The following is a 25,569-nucleotide window of genomic DNA, read 5'->3' as shown; positions in this document are numbered from 1 at the left end:
AAAAAAGATACAAATAATGTTTTTACTGATAAATGAACCTTTTTTTATCCATTAAAATTATTTATAATTATTAAAAACCGTTTGTTTATCGATAAAAATATAATTTCTTTTGTGTTTCTTTCTATTTTGAAAACGTAAATGTCGTCTAATATAATACCCCTTAATTAATCATCTAAACAATAATTCTCTCAAAATGTTTTTTAAGTTTTTCCAACATTTTATATTTTTTGTTTTTCTTAACCCATTTAAAGGGTTGTACATTCAAAATCAAAGCATTTTACCAATTTGTTTGAAATCAAAATGTTTTACCATTTTACATTGAATGGAAAATTCTCTTCTTCTTCTTGCAAGGACCTAGACCTACACTTTATTCTATTAGTTTAATTTAGAAATTACTTGCGTATATTGCAATTGTTTTTCTTAGGGGTGTTCGGTTCTGGGTACCTTGCACTTTTTGAAGGAACCGAAACTGGAACCGAAGGTTCCGGTTCCTAGGTACCCAGAACCAGAACCTGTAACAACGGTTCCGGTTCCGGTTCTAGGTACCCTATAAAATTACATGACCCCCTAAAAGTTTTTAAAATGGCAAAAAAACCCTTAAAAACTTACAAATACCCCCCTTGGCACTTGTTAACAAAAATAAAATTATAAATTATAAATTCAAAATTACAAACTCCATTACTTTGTAAATGTAGATTCTCAAAAGTCAAACCAACTTACTTTAAATGTTATGAAATATAAATATAAATGTATTCACATTACTTTTTCTACAAAAATTTTTATTAATCCCCCTAATCTTTAATTTTATTTTATATTAGTCTCGGTTCTTGGTTCTGGTTCTGGTTCCTAACTATAAGAACCGGAACCTGAACCGTACAGTAATGGTTCCAAATTTTGGAACCGGAACCTACCTATTGACGACTGGTTCTGGGCAAGAACCGGAACCAAACCCAGAGTATCCGCCGATTCCAGTTCCAACCGGTTCTTTTGAACACCCCTAGTTTTTCTAGAGGAAACATTAGGTGATACTAAAATTTCACAATTCTTCAAAAATATAGAAATATTTATACATGGGATAAATATTCATCATTTATCGAGTTCAACTTTATTTCTTAATTTGTGGTATTCGACGTTGAATTTTGAATATATTATAAGAATAGTAGATTTAAACCCAAAACTCTTAACTCTAATGCTATTAAAGAGTGGAGATGTTTGGTTTATATGTCTGTACTATTACATTTATAACATATAAATTAGTCGTTCGATCCATTAATCCAATGTTTATTATTGGTAATGTCTGATTTATGTTATACAACACCTTAGCTATTTTGATCTAAGATCTTTAAATGGACGATGCATGTACGTCTATCTTATTACGACATTCCAACTTTAACATATACAACCCATACACAGGTCATAATTAAAAATACACATATACCAAATGAGAGAAATTCTAAATAATACTAAAAATTCTTGAATAGAATGACTTATGTATATCTATTTCGACCCATTTTTAGGTAGCTCAAGTGGTAAGACTAACGTTGGAATGTATGATTAAGATGTACGATCTCAGGTTTGAATCGTCATAACTCCCAAGATTTAAGCGGATCACCTACAGGAATTAGTCAAGTTGCATATAAGTTGGTCTGAACATCCTGTTTCAAAAAAAAAAAAAAAAACACCTGCCTCAATTGGACCTTACAAACACATCAAACATTTAAGTGAGGAAGTCATCCATGCTCCGTTTTCTCGGCGTCCAAACAAACAAATGTGTTTCTGATTTTCTGGGCCCAGAAATCTGAGGAAAATTATACGTCATTTAATTTGAGTGTATATAAACTATAAAGAACAAAATCATGGGTGATAAAAAGATGGCCCACCACGCATGTGACCGAAATTAGTAAATTGTAGCGAACATCAATTTGAGTTTCCCAAGGAAAAGATGCCTAGAAAATTTTTGTCAACTTCCAAGACCCCAAAAGGAGATTCTAATTATCTCTCTACATGAACCTCCACTTTCTTAATTTTCCTTGAGCCGAAAGAAAGAAAGTTGACTAAATAACAGTTCTTTTAATGGGAGATATATTATCATAAATCATACCTATTTAGGATTATTAATTAATTAAATTATTTGGAACATTAATTTTGATAATAAAGTTAAGAGAATTCAAAGAGAAATATAAATAATTTTTTGCTAATTTGGCAAGTTTCATGTGATCTCTTGCAATTAACATTGCTTTTACTATCGAAAAAAAAATTCCCTTAAATGAAGAAAGTATTTCGCTTTTAGCTTTTAAATCGAATGTCAGTTAAAACTTTTTCGGATTACTGTTAGTGTGAACTGTTGGGCCTCGGAAAGTGTTTCGCTTTCTGATTTTTGGGCCTTTCTTCGCTTATTGGAATGGGCCCTAAAACCTGCAACTTACATTGAATCAAATCCATATCCTTATCCTTCATAATTTGCTTGAAAAAAAAAAAAAATCGAAGTTAGATTAATGGACCTTGACCCTGAATAACTTTTGCTGAAAAAATAAAATTAAAATCAGAATTCAAGTTGAATTATTAATTTCCATAAAATTGTTAAACAAATGCAAATCATTTTTGGTCAAGGCAGCCCACAAGTCCAAAGCACATGTAAATCATGGACTAATTTCACAGAGTCAAATTAAAAAAAAAAAAATATATATATATATATATATATGGTCTTGATTTAATCAAAGATTCAAAGTGGTCAAACCTTAGAACCCATAGATTCGAAGTGGGTCAAACCTTATAACCCACCAAAAATTTTATTGTGTTCCTTTTTATAAAAATATAATTTGTTTAAAAACATTTTATAATAAGGAGTATTGTTATGCCTAAAAAATCAGGAGCTCCAATCAGAGTTCAGAAAGACTTTGTACCGTCCAAGAGCTGCTACGTCGCCCCAATACAAAGAGAATACGGGTGTCACCAACTTGGTAGATTCAAGTTTTGTTTGAGTGAATGGGAGGAGCATACTTGTCCGAGCCCCAGGTAATTTGAGGAAATATCCTAAGCTATCAGCCAACGGGAGGCAAGGAAGGGCTTGCACGACACCTACCTATTTGCAAATTTGTAATCATTACCTTGATTTCCTCTACTATAAATAGAGGACTCCCCTTCTTATTTTCGGGATTCTGATACAAAAACCTTTATTTTGATTATAATCTTTAACTTTTAGAGTAAAAATAACCTACGAGAAAGAGACTGACTTGATATTCTGTCTGAATAATCAGTCATTATACCTCTACTCGCTGTTCGCTATACACGACCTCTTGTAATATCTCTCATATATAAGATAACAGTGGATGTAGAATTCGCTTTAAGCATCCAAACCACTTTAAAAATCATCTTTCATTTATTATTCAGTATTTGCATTGGATTGCCTACAATTACTCATGTGTAACTTCTAAGAGCAACTTAACATTTTGCACGTGCGAGTCGTTGGTGTCAAAATCAAGCATTAACAGTTTGGCGCTAGAAGGAGGGTCTAATTTAGTATCCGCTCTTCATCAGGAATCTCTGATCAACCAGTTCTATCCGTAGACAAATGGTTGTGGTCTTAAAGTCGAGCGAGCTAGCACTAGCAATGAGGAGATCCCCCGAGCGTAGGATGATGCTTCTCTTGAAGCACCTCCAATTCCATAGAGTACCATGGCGGATATTCCCTAGAGCTGATAGCTCGACCCAACTGTGAGAAATTACCTGGAGAGGTTCAATAATACTCTCCAAACAATTAGCCGAATGCTAGATCATTTGGATCAGGTCGTACCACCCAATTCTGATAAAGTGGTGTCGTCGTCGAAGACGCCTATAGGTCTGGCTAAAGCGCGGAAGCACGCAAAAGCCCATGTCGGTCGCACTATAGCGCATAAAGGTGAGGGGAAGCAGGTGGCCGATAATGGGCCAAAGGGCTCTAAGCGACCAGCGAATACCAGTCGTGAAGCAGGTAGAATACCAATGGCTTTGCAACTTGGCAATATGTTGCATCATGAACCGTCCCACACCACATCGCATGGGCACCCCTACAAGAATGCAAGGCAAGGACATTCCCATTATCACCAACGTGATGGTTCCAAGCATCACCGTGAGGGAAATGACCACCATCCGCGGGTTAGTTCTGACCACCATGGAGGTCGCGATAGCTCTTCTGACCATCCTATGCCTTCACATGGCTCTAGCTAGCATGTGTCAAGGTATGCTGGAGGATCCGGCCAAGGTGAGGAAGAGTCCGACTTGCTATCTTTCCTCAACCATAATCATGAGGGTCGAACCCACCTTGACGGAGTGATCCCCAGGTAGCTTTGCTTCCTTAGATTGAGGAGTTACAACGAGTTCTAAATCAAATTAGAGCTCAACCAAATGAGCGAGGGCAGGTCGTTGAGGCGTTTCCCTTTTTTCTAGTTGTATTAACTGTTCCTCTCTCGTCAAGCTTCAGAATGCCCGACATGCGAGCATTCGATGGAAATTCTGATCCGTATGATCATTTCTATGAGTTTAACGACCTCATGGAGTTTCACCAAGTTTCCAACTTGGCTAAATGTCGCTATTTAGCAGTGATTCTGACTGCCCACGCCAAGCGCTGGTTTAGATCGCTTCTGCCAGGATCTATTAATTTGTGGCAGCAGATGAGTTCATTATTTTTGAGACATTTCCAGGCTAACAGGAAGTTCTCAATGTCGTTGAGCTATCTGAGCAACATACAGCAAGAGAGGAATGAATCTCTCCAGTCTTATATTAACATGTTCCACAATGAGCTGTATAAGGTGGCTAATACACCTGAAGAGTTAGTTCAGACTCTTATTATTGCGGCAGTTCACCCGCAAATCAACTTGTGGAAGAAGTTGCAGTCTGAGGATGATATTTCCCTTACCCGTTTCTACAACCTCACTGAGAAGTATCTCAGGATTAAAAATTCAGTGGTCGCCTTGAATAGCCACGACCGATCCTTCGACTAGCACTTTTAGTCGAATAGAGGAAAATCGGGGGGAAGGTAGTAGAAAGCTTGATCATAAATGAGCTTATGACGATCAGAGAAAGGAAAAGAAGTAGCAGTTTGAGCCCAAGAAATCTTATGCCCAGGTTCCTCATCGCGATCGCGATAAGAATCAGTATACTCCACTAAATGCATCGGTATCAGCTATTCTAGATAAATCAGAAGAAGCTAATCTGCTCAAACAGCCGGTGCCCATGAATAATCCCCTTTCAGCAAGGAACAACAAGAAATATTGCCGTTATCATTTGGATAATGAGTACAATACAGATGAATGTCAGGCTCTTAAGTACGATTGAAGACCTCATTAAAAAGGGCACTTCAAAGAGTATATTGATGGTCCAACTCCCACTCGAGAGAAGGATCAAGGGGACCAATGGAAGATGCGTCATAGTCATAAGGGCCTCCATCTTGTCGGAATAATATTTGGAGGGCCGCACCTTGTAGGGAATTCTCAAAGTGCTTAGGAAAAGTACGCTCGAGAAGCTCGTCATGACCATGTGAGTGTGATGAGCATGATGTTGCAAACTGCAAAGGTGCACAAAGAGGAGGAGATTACCTTTTCATAAAAAGACGCGGTACGATTACATCACCCCCTTGAGGATGCACTCATTATCACACCTAAAATAGATCGATGTGAAGTTCACATGATGTTGGTGGATAATGATAGTGCTGTGAATATCCTATTTTAGCGAGCATTCAAGGAAATGCAATTAAACAAGGCAAATCTAAAGTATGCCTCTATCCCCCTCCACGGTTTTATAGGAGATCATCTGATTCCCAAGGGAACAATTACACTTTCTGTCACTTTGGATGAGACCCACGAAGTAACCAAGATGGCCGAGTTTTTGGTAGTAGACTGTCCATCCGTTTTAATGGCATATTGGGGTGACATCTACTTCGAAACTTCAAAACTATCACCTTTATCTATCATTTGAAGATAAAATTTCCCACACCAACAGAATGCGGTGAAGTTAAGGGGTCTCAAAGTGAATCTCGCGATTGCTATGTAAGAGCAATACAGATAACGTGCAAAGGGAAAGGGAAGCCAATCGGCATTCCCGAGAAGGCTATGGCGATTGGCAGGATCGAACCACAGCCAAGTCTAGTGGAAGACAGTTTAGATCCTCGGGTTCAGGAGAAGTATTCCCAAAGTGGGTATGTTGAGACTCTATCTGATATACCAATCGACCAGAGCGAGCCCCAGAGCGAGCCGACCCATGTATTGAGAATCGAAAGTAATCTCAGCCCTCAACTCTTTGCAGATCTGACGAGCTTCCTCAGAAAGAATATTGATGTTTTTGCATGGACTCATGCTATCATGGTCGAGATCAGCTTGAATGTAATATGTCACGCACTCAACATCGACAATGAGATCAGGCCAGTTCGGGAGAAAAGGAGAACCTTGGACCCAAAGCGTTATGCTACTCTTAAGGTTGAGGTGGACAAACTTCTCTCAATTAGGTTCATTCGAGAGTCTCATCACCCCTTGGGTCGCTAATCCTGTTTTGGTGAGGAAACCCAATGGTAAATGACGAACTTGCGTTGATTTCTCCAACCTTAACAAAGCATGTTTGAAGGGTAGTTTCACTTTGCCCAAAATCAATTAGCTCATTGATGCCACTTTCGGGCACGAGCTGTTAAGTTTTATGGACGCTTACTCGAGAAATAATTAGATCCTGATGTGCACGCCTGGCGAAGAGCATGCCTCGTTTGTTATAGATCGAGGACTGTACAGTTATAAAGTCATGCCATTTGGTCTAAAAAACGCTGGGGCAACCTATCAGCGTTTGGTTAACCATATGTTTTCTGAGCAGATTGGAAAGTCAATAGAAGTCTATGTTGATAACATGCTGGTCAAGTCGCATGTCACTTCAGATCACATAGCCAATCTCGTAGAGATGTTCAACATACTCCGGAGATATAAAATGAAACTTAATCCTCTTAAGTGTTCATTCGGAGTATCCTTAGAAAAGTTCCTAGGGTATATAGTTTCCATTAGGGAATTGAAGTCAACCCCGAAAAGATCCAAGCTCTTTTAGATATGAAGAATCCCACCAACCGAAAGCAAGTTTAGAGCTTGAATAGAAGGATATTGGCTTTTAGCCGCTTCGTATCAGGAGCGACAGATCGTTGTTTGTCGTTCTTTAATATACTTAGGGTCAACAAGAGGTTTGAATAGACTTTGGAATGTGAGCAAGCCTTCTAAAGTATAAAAGAGCATCTCAGAAAGCCACCTCTTTTATCCAAGGCATTTCCCAAGGAAATTTTATTTCTCTACCTGTATGTCTCTCAGTATGCAGTTAGTGCAGCTGTCATCCAGGAAAAAGGTAGAGTTCAGTGGTTAGTGTATTATACGAGCAAACGACTACTGGATGCTAAGTCACGGTATCCAGAGATGGAACGATTAGCTTTTGCCCTGCTGATCACTTTCAGGAAGTTACGACCTTATTTCCATGCTCACACCATTCATGTATTAACCAATTATCCACTCAGACAAGTTCTTTAGAAGCCAGAGGCTTCGAGTAAGTTGCTTAAGTGGGCTATGGAACTTAGTCAATTCGATCTATATTACAAACTGAAAACAATAATCAAATGGTAGTTTGTTGCTGATTTTATTTCAGAGTTCTTGCATCAGCCAGATCAGGAATCCGAACTGCCAGCCAGCGAAGTTGTCCAGGAAACTATTGGGAACTTGTCAACCTAGAGTCTCTATGTTGACAGGTCTTCAAACATGAGAAAAGTCGGAGCTGACATTCTACTGATTAGTCTCAAAGGGACTCGCATTAATGGAGTCCTCAAGTTTAGGTTCAAAGCTACAAATAATGAAGCTGAGTATGAGGCGCTATTTGTTAGTCTATGATTAGCAAGAGAAATAAGGTCAGATATGATCGAAATTAATAGCGACTCCCAACTGGTTGTCAACCAGATTTTGGGAGAATATCAAGCCAAAGAAGAGAATATGATCAGTTATCTGAAGAAAGCTAAGGCTACAATCAAGCCCTTCAAATGCTATACAATCAAGCAAATCCTGAGAGACAGTAACTCTATCGCTGATGCTTTGACAAAGATAGCCTCATCGCTAGATTTTGATGCTCTAGATAGTATTCCGGTTCGATACATCGAGGCTCCCAGCATCAGCTCGTCTGATCAGGTCGTAGCTACAACTGAATCTGTTTCCTGGATGACACTGATTGTTTAGTATCTCCAAGATGAGATTTTTTCCAACAGCAAGATTGAGGCAAGATTCCTGTGAACTAGAGCTGTTGTTATACAATTATCAGAGATCAGTTGTATAAGCGAGGGTTTAGCACTCTCATCTTTTGGTGTGTAACCATTAATAAAACAGACTATATCATGAAAGAGATACATGAAGGGATCTGTTATAATTACACCGCTGCATGATCTTTGGCCAATAAGATTATCCATCAACGATATTATTGGTCCTTGCTTCACGAAGATGCCTTTAACTTTGTGAAAAAATGTGATAAGTGCCAGAGATTTGCAAACATCCCGCGAGCTCCTTCCCACTAGCTAATGACAATGACCAGTCCCTGGGCATTCTCTATGTGGGGAATTGATCTCATCGGGCCCATGCCAGCTGGTAAAGGGGGCTTCAAGTATGTGGTGGTCGTAATAGATTATTTCACTAAGTGGGTCGAAGCAGAACCTTTGGCTGCGATCACCACAAATAAGCTCAAAGACTTCGTCTTCAAAAATATAGTGTGTTGCTATAGGATTCCTCATACACTCATCTCAGATAATGGGAAGCAATTCGACAATGAGGAATTCAAGCAGTTTTGCGAAGAGTTAGGGATTCATAAGAAATTCGCCTCAGTGGCAAGGCCGCAGGCCAATGATCATTTTGAAGCTGTCAACAAGACTATTAAGCACACATTGAAGGCCAAGCTTGGCGCAACCAAGGGCAATTGGGTCGAAGATCTCCTAGAAGTTGTATAGGCATATAGAATGACTCCGAGAATCTCTACTTCAAAAACACCATTCTCTCTAGCATATGGTTGCGAGACAATGGTTCTTGTGGAAGCAGGGACTAGTTCACTTCGGAGAGAGTTTTTCAGTGAACAGACAATGCCACACTCTTACGTGCGAGTTTGGACTTAGTTGAAGAACACGGCGAGAAGGCTCGATTGTGAATAGCTTCCTACCAACAGCGGGCAAAAAGATTATTCAACTCTAAAGTTAGGAGAAGAGACTTTTGGGTTGGCGACCTGGTTTTGAAAGAAGTCCTTCTTGACATAAAAGAACCAAGTGCGAGGGTATTGGGGCCTAACTGGGAAGGTTCATATCGCGTTGCTAAGGTAATATGACCTGGAACGTATCACCTCAAAAGGTTTAATGGTTCTGAAGTGCCACGAGCTTGGAATGCTAAGCATCTTCACCCTTATTATCAGTAATTCTGAACTCACTTATAGCTTAATCATTTTTTTTTTACTTGTAAAGCTTTATTGTTGTAAATATCGTGAATAAGATTGTTTCAATTCTCCTCAAAAGAAATACTTGTGTCATAGTCTTAGGTTTTCAATAATCTTGTTCTTTATAACATTGTACAAGTTTAATGATCGGGTATGCTATGTTTGTTTTGTAAAGTGCTAGAGTTATAAAGTGCTATCACAAATGATCAAAATTTTCTTTTTATATATATTTGATTAATGTATACAAAAGTGATAAGGAGCTATATCACCAGAAGATAAGCAAAAAAGACTTAATTCTAGTAGAAAAGAGAGCGATCACTGGTCTTCATTTCTAAACCCCACTGGTGCGACCTCTTAGTCGTTTGGTTGATCACCAACCTCCGGATCGATTGTACGATCTTCAAGAATATATGTTTTTAGATGATCGTCCTTCGGGGGAGGTTCTTGTTCCTTGCACTATTTGGCCTATTTAGCCTCGAGCATAGAAACAAGAACCGCTTGGCAATCATCAGGGAGGTCGGTGATGTCCATTTCAAGATTTCTCAGCTGCAAGCTGTATATAGCTTGTATTGCCTAGTGAGCAACCTTCCTCTCGAGCTCAAGGTTCTAGCATCTCATCTGTTCGTTCAGCAAAGTGACTCGCCCTTGAGCTAGCTTGAGATCTGTCTGCAGTGCCTCTTCTGCTTTTCTGAGTCTTCTTGTAACTTAGCTCGAGTCATTTTTACTACTTTCTCGCACTTTAAGCTCGCTTGCTGCTCCTTTTTTCTTTGGCTCAACTCCTTAGTGATCCTCGCTATTATTCACTGGAACTCTTTGTTTTCATCATTCTTCTTCTCACCTTGTTGAAGTCTGATGCTCGTAAAGCAGAGTTCCTCTCAGTCATATCTAGATTCGCCTGAACTTGGGGAGCTTTTGCCTCTGCATCTAAAGCCGCAAGATTTTGCTTTAGTTTGGCATTTTCTTACTTCAGTTCATGAAATTTGTTGGTAGAGTCTATATCCATCTTCTGTTGAGCCATGTTCAAGGCGAGCAAAGGCTGCATGGGAAAGGAATGGGAAGTTAGTTTTTTCTAAGTTCTTGAAAAAAAACTAAAGCTGTGACTAGTAAGAAAGAGTTCTTGAAGAGAACAGGTTGCTTTACCTGACTTTGCATTTAGAGTGCGACGGTCACTAGGTCAGCGAGTCAAGAAGCCACGAACCCATCAAAGACTGTGGCAAGTTGGCATTCCAAGAGGGTGTAAACCACCGGTTGTAAATGTTCCGGTAGTTGCCCTAATGAATCTAGCACGAACGGGTCTCGCCTCGTGGAGGCAGGCACTCCTTTAACTAGTTGCTTGCCTACTCCCCCTTCTCGAGCTCCTAGAAGCAGCTGAAGTCCTGGGAGCCTCTCTTGAGGGCACCCCCATAAAAAAGACCTGATAAGGTAGAAGTCCACTTGGCAATACCTCGAAGACCTCTGGTTCAGATTCAGATTCTTTTTTGGCGTGTAATTGCTTTCTCTTCTTGGACTTTTGACTCACTGTCTTCTTTTTCGAAGCCCAAGCAGCTGTGGGCTAGGGAGCTCCTTCGCGTCGCTCCCCAAGTTGTTGCCTTTCGGCACCAATTCGTATCCCCCCGTAGGGATACTGCTGGGGGTCGTTGTGGCTGGTTTACTCAGGCTGATCCTGGGGTAATTAACCCCACAGTTTCTTCGACATCTTTGGGACCCTTGGTGGCATGGTTGTTGCATGACATGAAAATAAATCAGTGAGAAAAGTTTTCTATCGTTAGTAAAAGACTTAAAAAATTCTTTTATGGAAGAAGTTACTTACGTGCTAGAGCTTTCAAAGGTGCTTTGGGAGGGAAAAAACCATACCTTCGTAGATTGGCGGTAGATGCGAGCAGCTTCACGTTGCGACTATTCAAGTAGGCGACCAAATGCTCGATGCGGCTAAAATCAGCTAGCGTGGGCAACCTGGTCATTTTCTTTTCTGCAAGAGAACAAAAAATTCATTAGCCTTAGTTATCAAAGGAGAGTTAAAGATAAAGAATGGGCAGTCTGAGAATTAAAAGGAAAACCTACTCGATTCTCTAAATTTACAGACTCTGTCATACTCGAAAAAGAAATACTTGGTTTCATAGGCCCCGACATTGATGGGGTAACCAAATATCCCTTCTTCGATCATTGACCCCTTAGAGAGGTAGTATGAATCCTTGTCTTTAGTCCTCTTTAGATAATAAGCGTAGCTGAGTTCCACTACTATCGACTCACCGAGTTTGTTTTTGCCAAATGTAATATACATAGCAATTGCTATCATATATGCATTGGGCATCAACTAGAATGGTGCGACCTGGAAGTGGTCGAGAATCAACCTAATATAGGGGTGGAAGGGTATCCTCATTCCACATTTAAAAATTGCTTCTGAGATCGTACTCATTCCTTCGGGAGGGTCCTGAGCAGTGTGCGAGCTATGTTGGTAAACGTTTACGTTGATCGCAAATTGGTCTAACGCCTTTTGTATCTTGTCCCCTGTAACCGTTGCTCATACCACCATCTTGGGACCTGCCGAGGTGCCCGGTGGTCGCAAGCTTCCCTCTCCTGTTTTTCTTACCTCAAGAGTGTTCATTACTCTTAAAGTTTGAAAATGTGCGACATGTAGAGGTGACTCAGTCTCCATACACATTGTCTCATACGATGACTTAAAAGCGTAAACGAAACCCTTATTTCTCTTCCTTAAACCCTAAAAATTCTGAAGGATGGTTTTTTTTTAGGATCTATGCCCTAAGTTTCTATTCTTAAAAGTGTTTCTTTTTAAACACTACCCAAGAATGTTCATTGTCCAAACCCATCAGACGTCTATACCCACCATTATTGTAAAAACTGAGTTTTTTAACATAAATGAAAAAGAGAAAAAGGGAAGAAATTTTCTTTACCTATGGATTGTTGGGAATGAACATTCTATCGTAACGAGGAGTACGCATCAACCGGGAAGAGAATGAACTGATTTCTTAAGTGTAAAAATGTTGTTTTTCTCTCTGAAAGTGTAAGTTCTGTGAAAAACTTGGGGTGGGCTTAGGGTTTTATAGGGAAGAAGGTGACGTTTGGTTTCTTTTATATGTGAAGATTGGGCAAGATGCGTTTCTAGCCAAACAATGCAAAGAGTAACCATCATGCTTTATAGAAATCAATCGGTGTTTCCGTTCATTGAAATCGCCAAGCGACGGCGTGATTATCTCCTCCACATTAAATGCACCCTCATCCGCATTTAATGCCTTACAAGAGAATGTCATTTCAATATGGCTTGCATTTAATGCTCATAGCTGGCACTTATTGCGTAGAGACACGTCTGTCAAATAAAGCATTTTATTGACTTAGACAGCTGTCAAGCGCAATGGATAACATCTGAAGAGGTAGTTCGAATAAAATACTCTTCTTCATGTGTCAAGCTCGAAGCGAAGTAATTCTCAGTTTTCAACAACAAATTATCCTAAGTGTTTTTAGGTTGCGAATGATCGATAAAGTTCGAAACACATCAGTATAGCACTAAGTAGGCTCCGGCATAGGTTGTTGAACCTTTTTGAAACGATCACCTTAGGTCGCTTGTGTAACACTCAAAGATCCATGTCGTGACCTTAACTTAATTCGCTGGTCGAGTTAAGCCAGCAAGCTCATGTTGGTTTGGGTTGTTCTCAACTGTTAGTTCGAGCAAGTACTCTTCAGGACAATTCAGATCGTAGCATAGTCATGAAGTTCTCAAGATTCAATTCTTAAACCTTAAGAATTGTGGAGCTTCTGTTATGTCTAAAAAATAAGGTTGATGTAAGCCTACATTAGCTAGCTCCAATTAGAGTTTAGAAAGACTTTGCGCTGTCCAGGAGCTGCCACGTCAACCCAATACAGAGAGAATACAACTATCACCAACTTGGCAAATTCAGGTTTTGTTTGAGTGAATGGGAGCTGCACACTTGTCCAAGCCCCAGGTAATTTTAGGAAATATCCTAAGTTATTAGCCAATGGGAGGCAAAGAAGGGCTTGCACAACACCTACCCACTTGCAGATTTGTAATCATTACATTGATTTCCTCTACTATAAATAGAGGACTTCTCCTCTCATTTTCGGGATTCTGATACAAAATCCTTCATTCTAATTATAATCTTTAACTTTTAGAGCAAAGATAACCTACGAAAAAGAGACTGACTTGATATTCTATCGGAATAATCAGTTATTGTATATTTGCTTGTTGTTCGCTATATGCGACCTCTTGTAATCTCTCATAGATAAGATAACAATGATGTAGGATTCGCTTTAAGCATCAAAACCACTTTAAAAATCATCTTTCATTTATTATTCAGTCTTTGCATTAGATTACCTACAATTATTCACGTATAGCTTTTAAGAGCAACTTAACATTTTGCACGTGCGAGTCGTTGGTTGAAAATTAAGCATCAATAAGTATTATCATTCAGATAACGTTTTTAAATAATAATATATATGAAAAAAGACACAAATAATGTTTTTACTGATAAATGAACTTTTTTTTATTCATTAAAATTATTTATAATTATTAAAAGAAAGTCTATTTATCGATAAAAATATAATTTCTTTTGTTTTTCTTTCTATTCTGAAAACGTAAACGTCCTCTAATATAATACCCCTTAAATAATTATCTAAACAATAATTCTCTCAAAATGTTTTTAAGTTTTTCCAATATTTTATATTTTTTGTTTTTCTTAACCCATTTAAAGGGTTGTATATTCAAAATCAAATCATTTTACCAATTTGTTTGAAATCAAATCATTTTACCAATTTGTTTGAAATCAAATCATTTTACCAATTTGTTTGAAATCAAAATGTTTCACCATTTTACATTGAATGGAAAATTCTATGCTTCTTCTAGCAAGGACCTAGACCTACACTTTATTCTATTAGTTTAATTTAGAAATTACTTGCGTATATTGCAATTGTTTTTCTAGAGGAAACATTAGGTGATACAAAAATTTCACAATTCTTCAAAAATATAGAAATATTTATACATGGGATAAATATTCGTCACTTATCGAGTTCAACTTTATTTCTTAATTTGTGGTATATGACATCGTAGATTTGAATATATTATAAGAATCGTAGATTTAAACCCAAAACTCCCAACTCTAATGTACTATTAAAGAGTAGATATATTTGATTTATATGTCTGTATTATTACATTTATAACATATAAATTAGTCCTCGATCCATTAATCCAATGTTTATTATTAGTAACGTCTGATTTATGTCGATGATATCACAAAATAGTAATGATCGAATAAGTTAGCACCTACCTTGAGTAATGTTTTGTTAAGTTTGTAAGTTGATGGCATTTAAGTTATACAACACTATAGCTATTTTGATCTAAGATCTTTAAATGGACGATGCATGTAAATCTATCTTATTACGACATTCCAACTTTAACATATACAACCCATACACGGGTCATAATTAAATATACACGTATACCAAATGAGAGAAATTCTAAATAATACTAAAAACTCTTGAATAAAATGACTTATATATATTCATCTGGACCCACTTTTAGGTAGCTCAAGTGGTAGGACTAATGTTGGAACGTATGGTTAAGACGTATGGTCTCAGGTTCGAATCGTCATAACTCCTGAGATTTAAGCGGATGATCATGGCGGTAGGATGTTGAACTACTCACCTGCAGGAATTAGTCAAGATACGTATAAGTTGGTTTGAACATTTTGTTTCCAAAAAAAAAAAAAAAAAAAAACACCTGCTTCAATTGGACCTTACAAACACATCAAACATTTAAGTGAGGAAGTCGTCCATGCTCCGTTTTCTCGGCTTCCAAACAAACAAATGTGTTTCCGATTTTCTGGGCCCAGAAATCTGAGGAAAATTATATGTCATTTAATTTGAGTGTATCTAAAGAACAAAATCATGGGTGATAAAAAGATGGCCCACCACGCATGTGACCTAAATTAGTAAATTGTGGCGAAAATCAATTTGAGTATTTGACTTTCCCCAGAAAAAGATGAATTTTTGTCAATTCCCAAGACCCCAAAAGAGATTTCTAATCATCTCTTTACATGAACCTCCACTTTGGACGATTGTCGTTTGATATTTTTATTAAATTTAATTAATTAATTAAAAACCATTAATTTTCTTAATTTTCCTTGAGCCGAAAGAAAGAAGGTTGACTAAACAATAGTTCTTTTAATGGGAGTTATATTATCATAAATCATGCTGATTTAGGATTATTAATTAATTAAATTATTTGGAACTTTAATTTTAATAATTTTTTAATATTAAAAATAATATTTATTTTATATAAATTATTTACTAAAATGGTTTATATATTGTTTGAGAAAATATGAATTTTTTTTTTATGAAAATAACTCCTTTGATTTTGTTCAAACAATTAAATAAAAGTCAAAATTGATTTAATATTTGGAATAAATATTGTCTTGATTCTATATTTATAGTCAAATAATTGAATTGATTTTCCTATTTAATCGAAGTTATTAATTTATCGAAGTTTAACCCTATATATTTATCACTAATATGTCACATGATTAACTATCGTGAATAAATAAGGAAAAATTGACAAGGAAAAATTGACAATACATTCAAAAAATATAAATAAATGATATATGATAAAAATGCAATATTATACGAATAATAAATATTAGACTAAGATTAGATGGACTTGTACAAAACAAGTCAAATAAGTTGACACAAATATGAAAAAAAATAGATTATATCTATTTGTATTTAAAGTATGGAAATATGGTGTAATAATTGATGAAATTACAACCCACAAATGAATATAAAATAAATATTAGAATAAACAAACAAAATTAATTTCACCTATAAGATCAACTAATTTTTAAGCATTATTCACAATTCTAATGAAATAAACAAATAAAATGAAAAAGTAGTATACCAAAAGAATATAATATATGCTTTTTATTTATCCAAAGATATAAAGAAATCTATCAAATAAAATAATATATAAATATAACAATATAATAAAATGTAAAATAATACCCATTGATTTAGAATTAGAATATGCGGAGAATCGTAATAAGAAGAACAAGCATGCACCACGCCTATTTATCAATTATTATTTATTAATTTAATCAAACATCTAATCTAATCGATTCTTTTCAAATTGTCCCCACCGTTCAACCAAAAGCTTAAGCTAAACCAACCATCTAAAATCATAAATAGTTGATTATATTAATACGAATAATACTATATATGTATAATTTTTAGACGTGGACGTCTTATTTTTTTTTTTTTTAATATGCAAATTAAAAATTAACAACTAATAGTTGCTTATTTTTGTATTTTATTAAGTTAACTATTAATCACTAATTTTTTTTTCTTTTTATATACTTTCTTTTTAATAAAAAATCAGGACGTTTGCACTTAAAAATTAGTATATATTTATATATTGATATATCATTATTCTTTATTATCGGATTATTCATTCTCGTATTTTTTTAATATGTTATTTTAATCTCTTTTTTGTTATTGTAACCAAGGTGTCCGAAGTAGCTTACGTGTATCTCAATTAATCATTGGAACAGATTAGCATAGTAATCCACTACTATAACCCTCCACTTAAATTACGGATGTTCATAACTAAAGACTGTATGTCTATCCACATTATCACTTATTCACCCTAACACGTGAGTTACCTATTAATGGGTGTTTTAGTCATTTTATAAAATACAAATATATNAATCAAACATCTAATCTAATCGATTCTTTTCAAATTGTCCCCACCGTTCAACCAAAAGCTTAAGCTAAACCAACCATCTAAAATCATAAATAGTTTATTATATTAATACAAATAATACTACGTATATATAATTTTTAGACGTGGATGTCTTAATTTTTTTTTTTTTAATGTGCAAATTAAAAATTAATTTTTGTATTTTATTAAGTTAACTATTAATCACTAATTTTCTTTTCTATATACTTTCTTTTTAATAAAATATCAGGACGTTTGCACTTAAAAGTTAGTATATATTTATACATTGATATATCATTATCCTTTATTATCACATTATTCATTCTCGTATTTTTTTAATATGTTAGTTTAGTCTTTTATTATTATTATTATTTTTGTAACCAAGATGTTCGAGCTAGTTTATGTGTATCTCAACTAATCATTAGAAGAGATTAGCATAGCAACCAACTGCTACGACCCTCCACTTAAATTATGAATGCCCAGAACCAAATATCGTATGTCTATCCATACTATCACTTGTTCACCCTAACCATGTAGGTTACCCATTAATGGGTATTTTAGTCATTTTATAAAATACAAAATTGTGTGAAGAATATATATATAAAAAGTTTGTCTTTGTAGTAATATTTTTTCTTTTATGCAATTAATACGTATAATTATACACTATAAGATAAAACTAAAAGTAAATTTTATTTTTTTTCCAACATATTTTTGGAACGTTTTGATATATATATATTTCTTTTTAGTTTCTTGTTGTTTTTGATGAACGTTGGTTTAGTTATGTCCTAGGAAGTAGTTTTCAAATTTAATAAAACCAAGTTTAATAGATATAATAAGCATATTTTAAGAATCCTAAGGCAATTTTTTGTTGTTCATATAATGTCATTATTTTTGTCACTATTTTAAATTCAATCACTTTACATGCACATAATTTAGGGTTCTCTTACTCAATAATACTTACTATTTACTATGGTATAAAAATGAATAATTGTATTAATAAATTACTTTAAATGAGTAATCAATGTTGATTTATCATTTTAATTAATTTAATAGTTATTATTAAATTATTAATAATTTAGGGTTCTCTTACTCAAAAATAGTTATCATTTTAAATTTATATATCTCAACTTTATAAATATAATAATTTATCGAATCAATACCATAACACGGCCTTATATGAAACACATAAGTTTGGTAACGTTGCCGGTTCATGGTACCAATACCGTCACTTAAATTCTAGCATTATGTCCACGAAGATAATTGGAGATTTTGTGGTGACACATCGAAAAATAATGCAAGAGGTAGGAAGTTTCTTATTATCTTTTGACTATAATTTTATTCTAAAGTAAAAGGAAAAAACATTTTTGGTTGGCCCTTATTTAATTGGCCCCACGGGATAACAAAGAAGATTGGGCAAACGTGGATGCAGACGGATTCCAGTATGATCCATGCAACACCGTCGGCGTCGTGTCAGACGCGTCCAACAAGCTGTTTATGATTCACTCCTTCAACATCTTGACTTCTCTTGTTTGACTTCTATCTTCCTATTAAGACGTAATATTTTTATAAAAAGGGAAAAATTTTTATGGGTTATGAGTTTGAATTCGTCCGAGTATTAATAGGGGTGACCATTCGAGCTTTTATTAGTTGTATTTAAGTGGTCACTTACAGCTCGTAGGTCTTGTTTTTGCGTCCCACAAAGTGGCCATCTACAACTCATAGGTCTTATGTTTGAATCACACAAAGTGGTCACCTATAACTGACCCGGACACTCTAACTAATCTATTATGTAAATTGGATATTAAATTTTATTTTATTTTTTTGGTATTTGGGGGTGTTTGAGTCAGTTTGCATGCATCGTAACTAGTCCCCAAAGCCTTGAAACGGCCAAATAAGCTTCCAATAGCTACTCTTTATTAATAATTATGAGAATTCGAACTCAAAACATTTTGAGTAATACATTCAAGAGTTTTAAACGAACGGTCAAACTTTTTAGAGGTAGTTAAATAAGTTATTATTACAGTAACAATACGTCAACATAAAATTCGGAAACTCTTAACAAGAAATTTGTAGTCCAAAACTATAAAATACGGTTGATATGATACCCTGGTAGTATTTTAGGTATTTTCTTAATTAAAAATAAGTAGAATTAATTTTTATTAAATAGAGTAAAGATCAAGGCAAGAGTCAAGACAAAACGTATAGAAAACCTTAAAAAATTCAATCCCTACAAAGTGGTTCTTCTCTCTAATTAAAATAAAATAAAAAGTTCAATAATATTCCACTTCCCCAAAATCTTTGAACCAGCAAACAAACACAAACACAAAACCATGTCGTTTTGGCTTATCTTCCTCCACCATTCCTTTCCGCCTCTTATAAATACATCAATATGCTCACGCCTTCTCCTCCACACCCGCCTCCTGATCTAATCCTCTTCGCCCCTCATTCCTTCTAACCCATAACTTTTGATTCATTTTATTTACACCCTTTTCGTTTTTCTTCAATTCATTCATTTTTTTCACCATGGCCATTGCTTATCCCCATTTGATTCCCGCTGAAAAGCCCGCCTCAATGGAGTCTTCTTTATCCTCATTATCTCCTCCCGTTATTTTAACCCAGGACGAGCTCAAAAAAATTGCCGCTTACAAGGCCGTTGAGTTTGTCGAATCGGGTATGGTTCTCGGTCTCGGAACCGGGTCCACCGCGAAGCACGCCGTGGATAGAATCGCCGAGTTGTTGCACCAAGGCAAGCTTAAGAACATTATAGGAGTACCCACTTCGAAGAAGACGCATGAACAGGCGGTCTCGTTGGGGATTCCTTTGTCGGATCTTGATACGCACCCGGTTCTCGATTTGGCCATCGACGGGGCGGACGAAGTCGACCCGTTTTTGAATTTGGTGAAAGGGCGAGGTGGGTCTCTGCTGCGGGAGAAAATGGTGGAGAGTGTGTGTAAGAAGTTTGTGGTGATTGTTGATGAGTCGAAATTGGTGTGTCATTTGGGCGGGAGTGGACTGGCTATGCCGGTTGAAATAGTGCCGTTTTGTTGGAAATTTACGGCAAAACGACTGCAGGAGTTGTTTGAGGATTCTGGGTGTGTGGCAAAGTTGAGAACTTGCTTGGAAAAAAACCAACCATTCGTTTCTGATAATGGAAATTATATTGTTGATTTGTATTTCAAGAAGGATATTGGGGATTTGAAGGTGGCCTGTGATGCAATTTTGAGGCTTGCTGGTGTTGTTGAGCATGGCATGTTTCTTGATATGGCTACTACAGTGATTGTTGCAGGGGAGCTTGGGGTTGCAATCAAGCATAAGCAATGAAAATGAAGGGTATTTCAGTTTTTCTTATTTATAGGATTAACTATTTGTTTACCCTTTTTCAGTTGAAGCCCCAGAGAGGGATATTTGAGTTCATTTTATTAGAGCCGATTGATAAATGTATCCTCAAGTTTTGCTGAGACAAGGATAAGGATTAGGAGATTTTTAGGTAATTTTGTGGACGACTTAATGATAGAAAAAAAGAAAAGAAAAGAAGAAAAATATGGTGTATTTCAGTTGTCATTGCAAGTTTAGATCTAATATTTATAAAAGCATTGGATTTGACTGGGTCAGATTTTTATACTCAGTACTATTCTCTTTTTTATTGTTATTATTCTAGGCTGCATGTTTCTTGTGTTGTGATTGATAGCTTGACAAATCTGGAATATGCAACTATTTTTGTTGACAATATATCATCAAACTGTGGCTCAAATTCTGATTGGATTAATTTTCTTTGTGCATAGTTCTTCTTCTTTTTTTTCTTTTTTTTTTTTTTTTCTCTATTTTCTGAAATTGTTGGGTAGCATGATGGTACATTCATTCAGCAAATGTTTGTTGGAGGGTCTGGTTTTGGCTTTGGAAGCCGAAGGCTTCTTGAGTGTTCTTGACGAGCAGAGTGAAATAACTTGTTCTAGGTTCCTCGAGTGTTCTTGATGAGCAGAGTGAAATAGCGTGTTTTTGTTTATTGTTTCACTTAATTCATGTTACTTTGGTGTTAACCCTTTAACTGTAATGCCAAAGAGATTGTATTTGATTTCCTTGACAATTACCCTGAAGCCAGAAGTCATTGTTATTAGGTTCATACCTATCAATCTGATTGTAATTTCATTGAAAATGCATGTGGACATTGTTTTGCCTTGTAACCTCCCATTCTTTATCTTATTCTTCTGCCAAATGAGTGGTGATGAATCCTTTATGGAGAAAGTGTGTTTTATGAACAGTCTTAGAGAATCCCCAGATTTCGTCCCTGAGGACTGTATATGTGTAAAGTGGCCTTCAAAATATATGGAAAGATTTTGTGCAACTCAATCTATTTCCCTATTGGATATTAATTTGTTTATAATTTTCTTCAATGTGGCTGGACTTGTGAGTCAGAGTTGTCTACATGACTTGGATTGTTGACAATTATGTATGCTATACTGTTATGAATATTATTACTGCCCTCCAAATATTGTGAATGTTGTTGAGGCATCCTTTATCTTGAGCTTTCTCGACTTCTTTCAATAATCAATGAGAGTTTTCCAAGAAATCCAGGTGTTTGTGAGTGAGATGGATTCTAAAGCCAACAAAGTGAATAAAATTCAACTCCTACACCATTAAGATTGTATAAGCTCAATTGTTGAAGGTAGCTGTTGGAATCCTTACGAAGCACATGTAATAAAAATTCTAAGAAATGATGCAGGAGTTGTGAATATGGTATTTATCGGCATGCTATTTGACTGCAGCAGAACTTTGAAACCTCGAGAGTTTCTCAGCTCTTGCTTTTGCTGTAATTCGTCTGTTAAACAAGTTTATAATCTGCTACACTTGCTTGTAGTGAGCAAAATATCTATTATTCTGATCGAGCCTTACTCACTTTCTGCCAATATGTTCGGTAAGCTAGCTTTTAATTTGTCATGCTCTTTAGTATACATTTACATTTTCTTTCTTGCTCTAGGCCTTACATACTTGTATTTTGACAATTTAGAAGATGATTCAAGTTATGGAAGTTGAGACTGATTGCAATATTTTTGTCTTTTCTTGAATTCTGACTAGCTGTGGTGTTAAGTGTAGATAATTTTGATGATTAAACTCCTTGCTACCTTGTGTATCAGATTCATCTATAATATTTTCAAACAAAGACAAATCTTTACCTTGTAGGCAAATAATTTTTGCAGATATATGTTCATATTTTTATTCCTTTATCTTGAAAAGGTTGGCTTCATACGGCTTGACATTTTTTCTGATATCGATGTCATCTTTCTAAATTTTGTTTTTTCTGTTACCATCTCCATGCTTATCCTCATATGGTTTCAAATCTGATCATGCATCTGGAACCTTTTTATGTAATTTCATTTTCTGTGAAGACGACTCCTACATGCTGACAAAATTTATAATCTGTTATAATGTATTTCCTTGGAAAATTTCTATTCAGTTTTTGGAAGCAAATCTGTCATAGATCCACTAGATTCATTTGTTACACAAATTGTGCTTAATTTAAGTGCTTGCTGAGCAGAACTCTGGATAAAACCTCAGTTGTTTGTATCTCTATAATCAAAACATTTTGTCCGCATCTTTAGTTCTGTCTTAATTAGTGACTTGGACGAATTTACAGGGATAAGGGCTCTGAGTTTGTGGAATGTCAAGTGATTCATAGCTTAGGAAATGGGATTGGCAAGTTTGGCAAACAAGATTAGTAGAGTTCTGGCATTGAAGAAAGATGAGCTGCGTTTCCTCTTTAACTTTTTAGAATATGTTGCCCTTCTGTTAGTTCACTATGACTCCTGCCTGCAGGTCAGCTTCAACTCACCATGAAAAGTCTGCAAAAAGCCAGTTTCATTGATAAAGGTTATACATCGAGTATGCAAAACAAAATTATTTCTATATGCATCTACTTTTTGTTTTCTGAGTTAAAAGGTTTTGTTCAAACTGTTAATATAAATTGGTGAGGAGTTTGGTTACTTTGCAATTGAATGATGCAACATGAAGTGTTGGCATTTCGAAGTATTATTGCTGAACCTGAACTTGGGTTAGATCACAAAAATAGGATAGAATTGTTTAAATGCTTGATCCAGGTAACTGTGGAGCCTGATAGTTGAACTATTTTCAGATCATTCAGCTGTTGATCGACTGGATAATCATAATCTGCTGTACTAACTTGCATGTGAGATTATAAGTTATAACTATTAGATTATCAAATAATGGTTGATCATAATTGGATAAATTACCATCCAAAGATGACCTTACTTGGGGATAAGGTTGGATGATCCACCAATACACACAACTGTAATGTTTGCAGTCTGTGAGCATTGGATGCCTAAGAAACTTAATGGGAATGTGGTCCAGAAGCTGTGTTCTTATTAACTGGACATATCTTCTTGGAATAGAAGTTGTTTAGTGGAAACAGTTTGAATAAATAATTACATTATGCTTTCAGAAAAATCCAGGTCTTTTTGTCTTTGCATTGTATAATATCTTTCTTGTTTTCAGAACCTTCTTTGAAAAGGAAAAATCTGTACGTATAGCATTGCAATGCAACAAGTTCATGAGAAAATGAGAAAGAAAAACAGAGAAGGATAGGATTGTTTATGGGCTTGTAGCATATGACAATACAAATCCAGCTATTTGGGCCCAATCCAACTAAAGTAATTTAATCATGATATTGGGCCCAAATAACATTTTTTTTGTGACCGAGAGTGTTCAAATCAGGTTGCGCGCATCTCAACTGATCCTTTGAGGTTTTAAAGTGAACGATCGAATAAACCCTTCAATGGCTACTTTTATTAGCAATTAAAAGAAGTCAAACTCAAAACTTCTTGAGTAATACACCCAAAAATCTCTATCGTCTCACTCGATCATTAAGAGGTAGTTTAGCAGGATAACGTTATTATAATATTATAAAATTTGACATAAATGAATCAATAATCTAATTATAAATCCTCTTTTTCTTTCTTCCCTAAGATGAAAAGGGGAACGTGGTAATAATAGTGCTAGCAGCTTTTGGCACAAACTCTTAAGTGTGAACAAGGTTGAGGGGACCTCTTGTCTGTATTAATGTTAAGCTATCTTATTCTTTCTCTTTGCACCCAAAATTTGACAAAACTTGTCCATCTTCTTGATGCATGAATCAAAACTTCTGTATAAAAAATTAAGTACATAAAGACAATAATATTATACCCTTTTCTCCATGAATAAAGTTTGGTGTGCCCACCACCATCTTATGGTGCAGCAAAAGCAGTAGTGGGCCAAAAAAGGTTCCAAAAACCCTAAAATCATGGCAAGAGGTACGGGAAGAAGAGAAAAAGAGTAAATTTTCGACAACTTTGGTTATATCGCAATCATGTACAATTTTTTTTTTTTTTTTTTTTTTAATAATCGAGGTGTGCAAAACTAGGTTGCACACAATTTATGGGTGTTCAAAAGCAGTTAACTATTTTTCTTAACCAAACTGGTTGTTCGATTTGGAAAAATTCCCGAATCAAAACTGAACCGGTTTAAAGAGAAAACCGATTTTTCAGTTAGCTGAAAAACCGATTAACCACTTAAAAAAAACGGTTAACTGGTTTTGAACCGATTTTCCCTTTTTTTTTCATAAATTTTTTTTCTAAATTAAATTGTAAATATAAACAATACATATCTAAATAAAAATTAAACATTTATACATATCCATTGACTACTACTAACAATACATTAAAAATTGATATAAATAAAAGTTCGAAATAAAATTATTTTTTTTATTTAATATATATATTTGTAAAACTGGTTCAAAAAACTGGTTTCAATTAACCCTTTTTTATTTTTTTCTGAACCGAAAATCCGATTTTTTGAATTTTTTAAACCATAACCAAAATATTTTTTTAGTTCGGTTATCAGTTCGATTACTGTTTCAACTCGGTTTTTATATTTTTTTGAACACCCCTAGCACGCATCGCCTAATCTTGAGACCCACTGAATCTACAAACCTAATAGACAAATAAGTCACAAATATGAGAGTAAAAATATAGAATATCCAAAGGTTTTGTCATCCAGCATCAAGAGATATTATAAGTTTAACGTTTCGGTTTATAAGTTTCAAGTTATGAGTTTATTTTTTATTTTAAAATTATAAATTCTGAAATTTAATTAATCCGGTAACATTCCTCAATTGATGCTCGGATATTCTCTTATCTTGTTAATCATTGGGTAGAGGTTGCGCTTGTCAAAGTCTCCATCATTACGATCCCTTAATTAGGATATAATAATTATTAGGTTTAATTTTTCTTTTATATATATTTCTAAAATAAAATAAATGGTGTAGGAAAAAGTTGATTGATGGAAATAATGAAAGCTATGAGAAAGTTGACAAGACAGGAAGCACTTTTGAGCGC

At 35.4% G+C, this 25,569-nt stretch overlaps 1 protein-coding gene across 1 annotated transcript; it reads left to right on the top strand.

Moving 5' to 3' along the window:
* Positions 1-19,484: 19,484 nt before the first annotated feature.
* Positions 19,485-20,810, top strand: LOC116119169 (probable ribose-5-phosphate isomerase 2). Its single transcript, XM_031405120.1, has one exon. It carries the CDS (start codon positions 19,709-19,711, stop codon positions 20,504-20,506), a length of 798 nt encoding a protein of 265 aa, XP_031260980.1. The 5' UTR covers positions 19,485-19,708; the 3' UTR covers positions 20,507-20,810.
* The last annotated feature ends 4,759 nt before the right edge of the window (positions 20,811-25,569 follow it).

This window comes from Pistacia vera, unplaced genomic scaffold (assembly GCF_008641045.1).
Source record: "Pistacia vera cultivar Batoury unplaced genomic scaffold, PisVer_v2 Contig1247, whole genome shotgun sequence".
Classification (NCBI taxonomy): domain Eukaryota; kingdom Viridiplantae; phylum Streptophyta; class Magnoliopsida; order Sapindales; family Anacardiaceae; genus Pistacia; species Pistacia vera.
The sequence above is the reverse complement of the archived record's forward strand: the minus strand, read 5'-3'. Positions and strand labels throughout refer to the sequence as shown.

Excerpts from the sequence above, each read along its gene's own strand:
- LOC116119169 (XM_031405120.1), top strand. The coding sequence starts at position 19,709 with ATGGCCATTGCTTATCCCCATTTGATTCCCGCTGAAAAGCCCGCCTCA.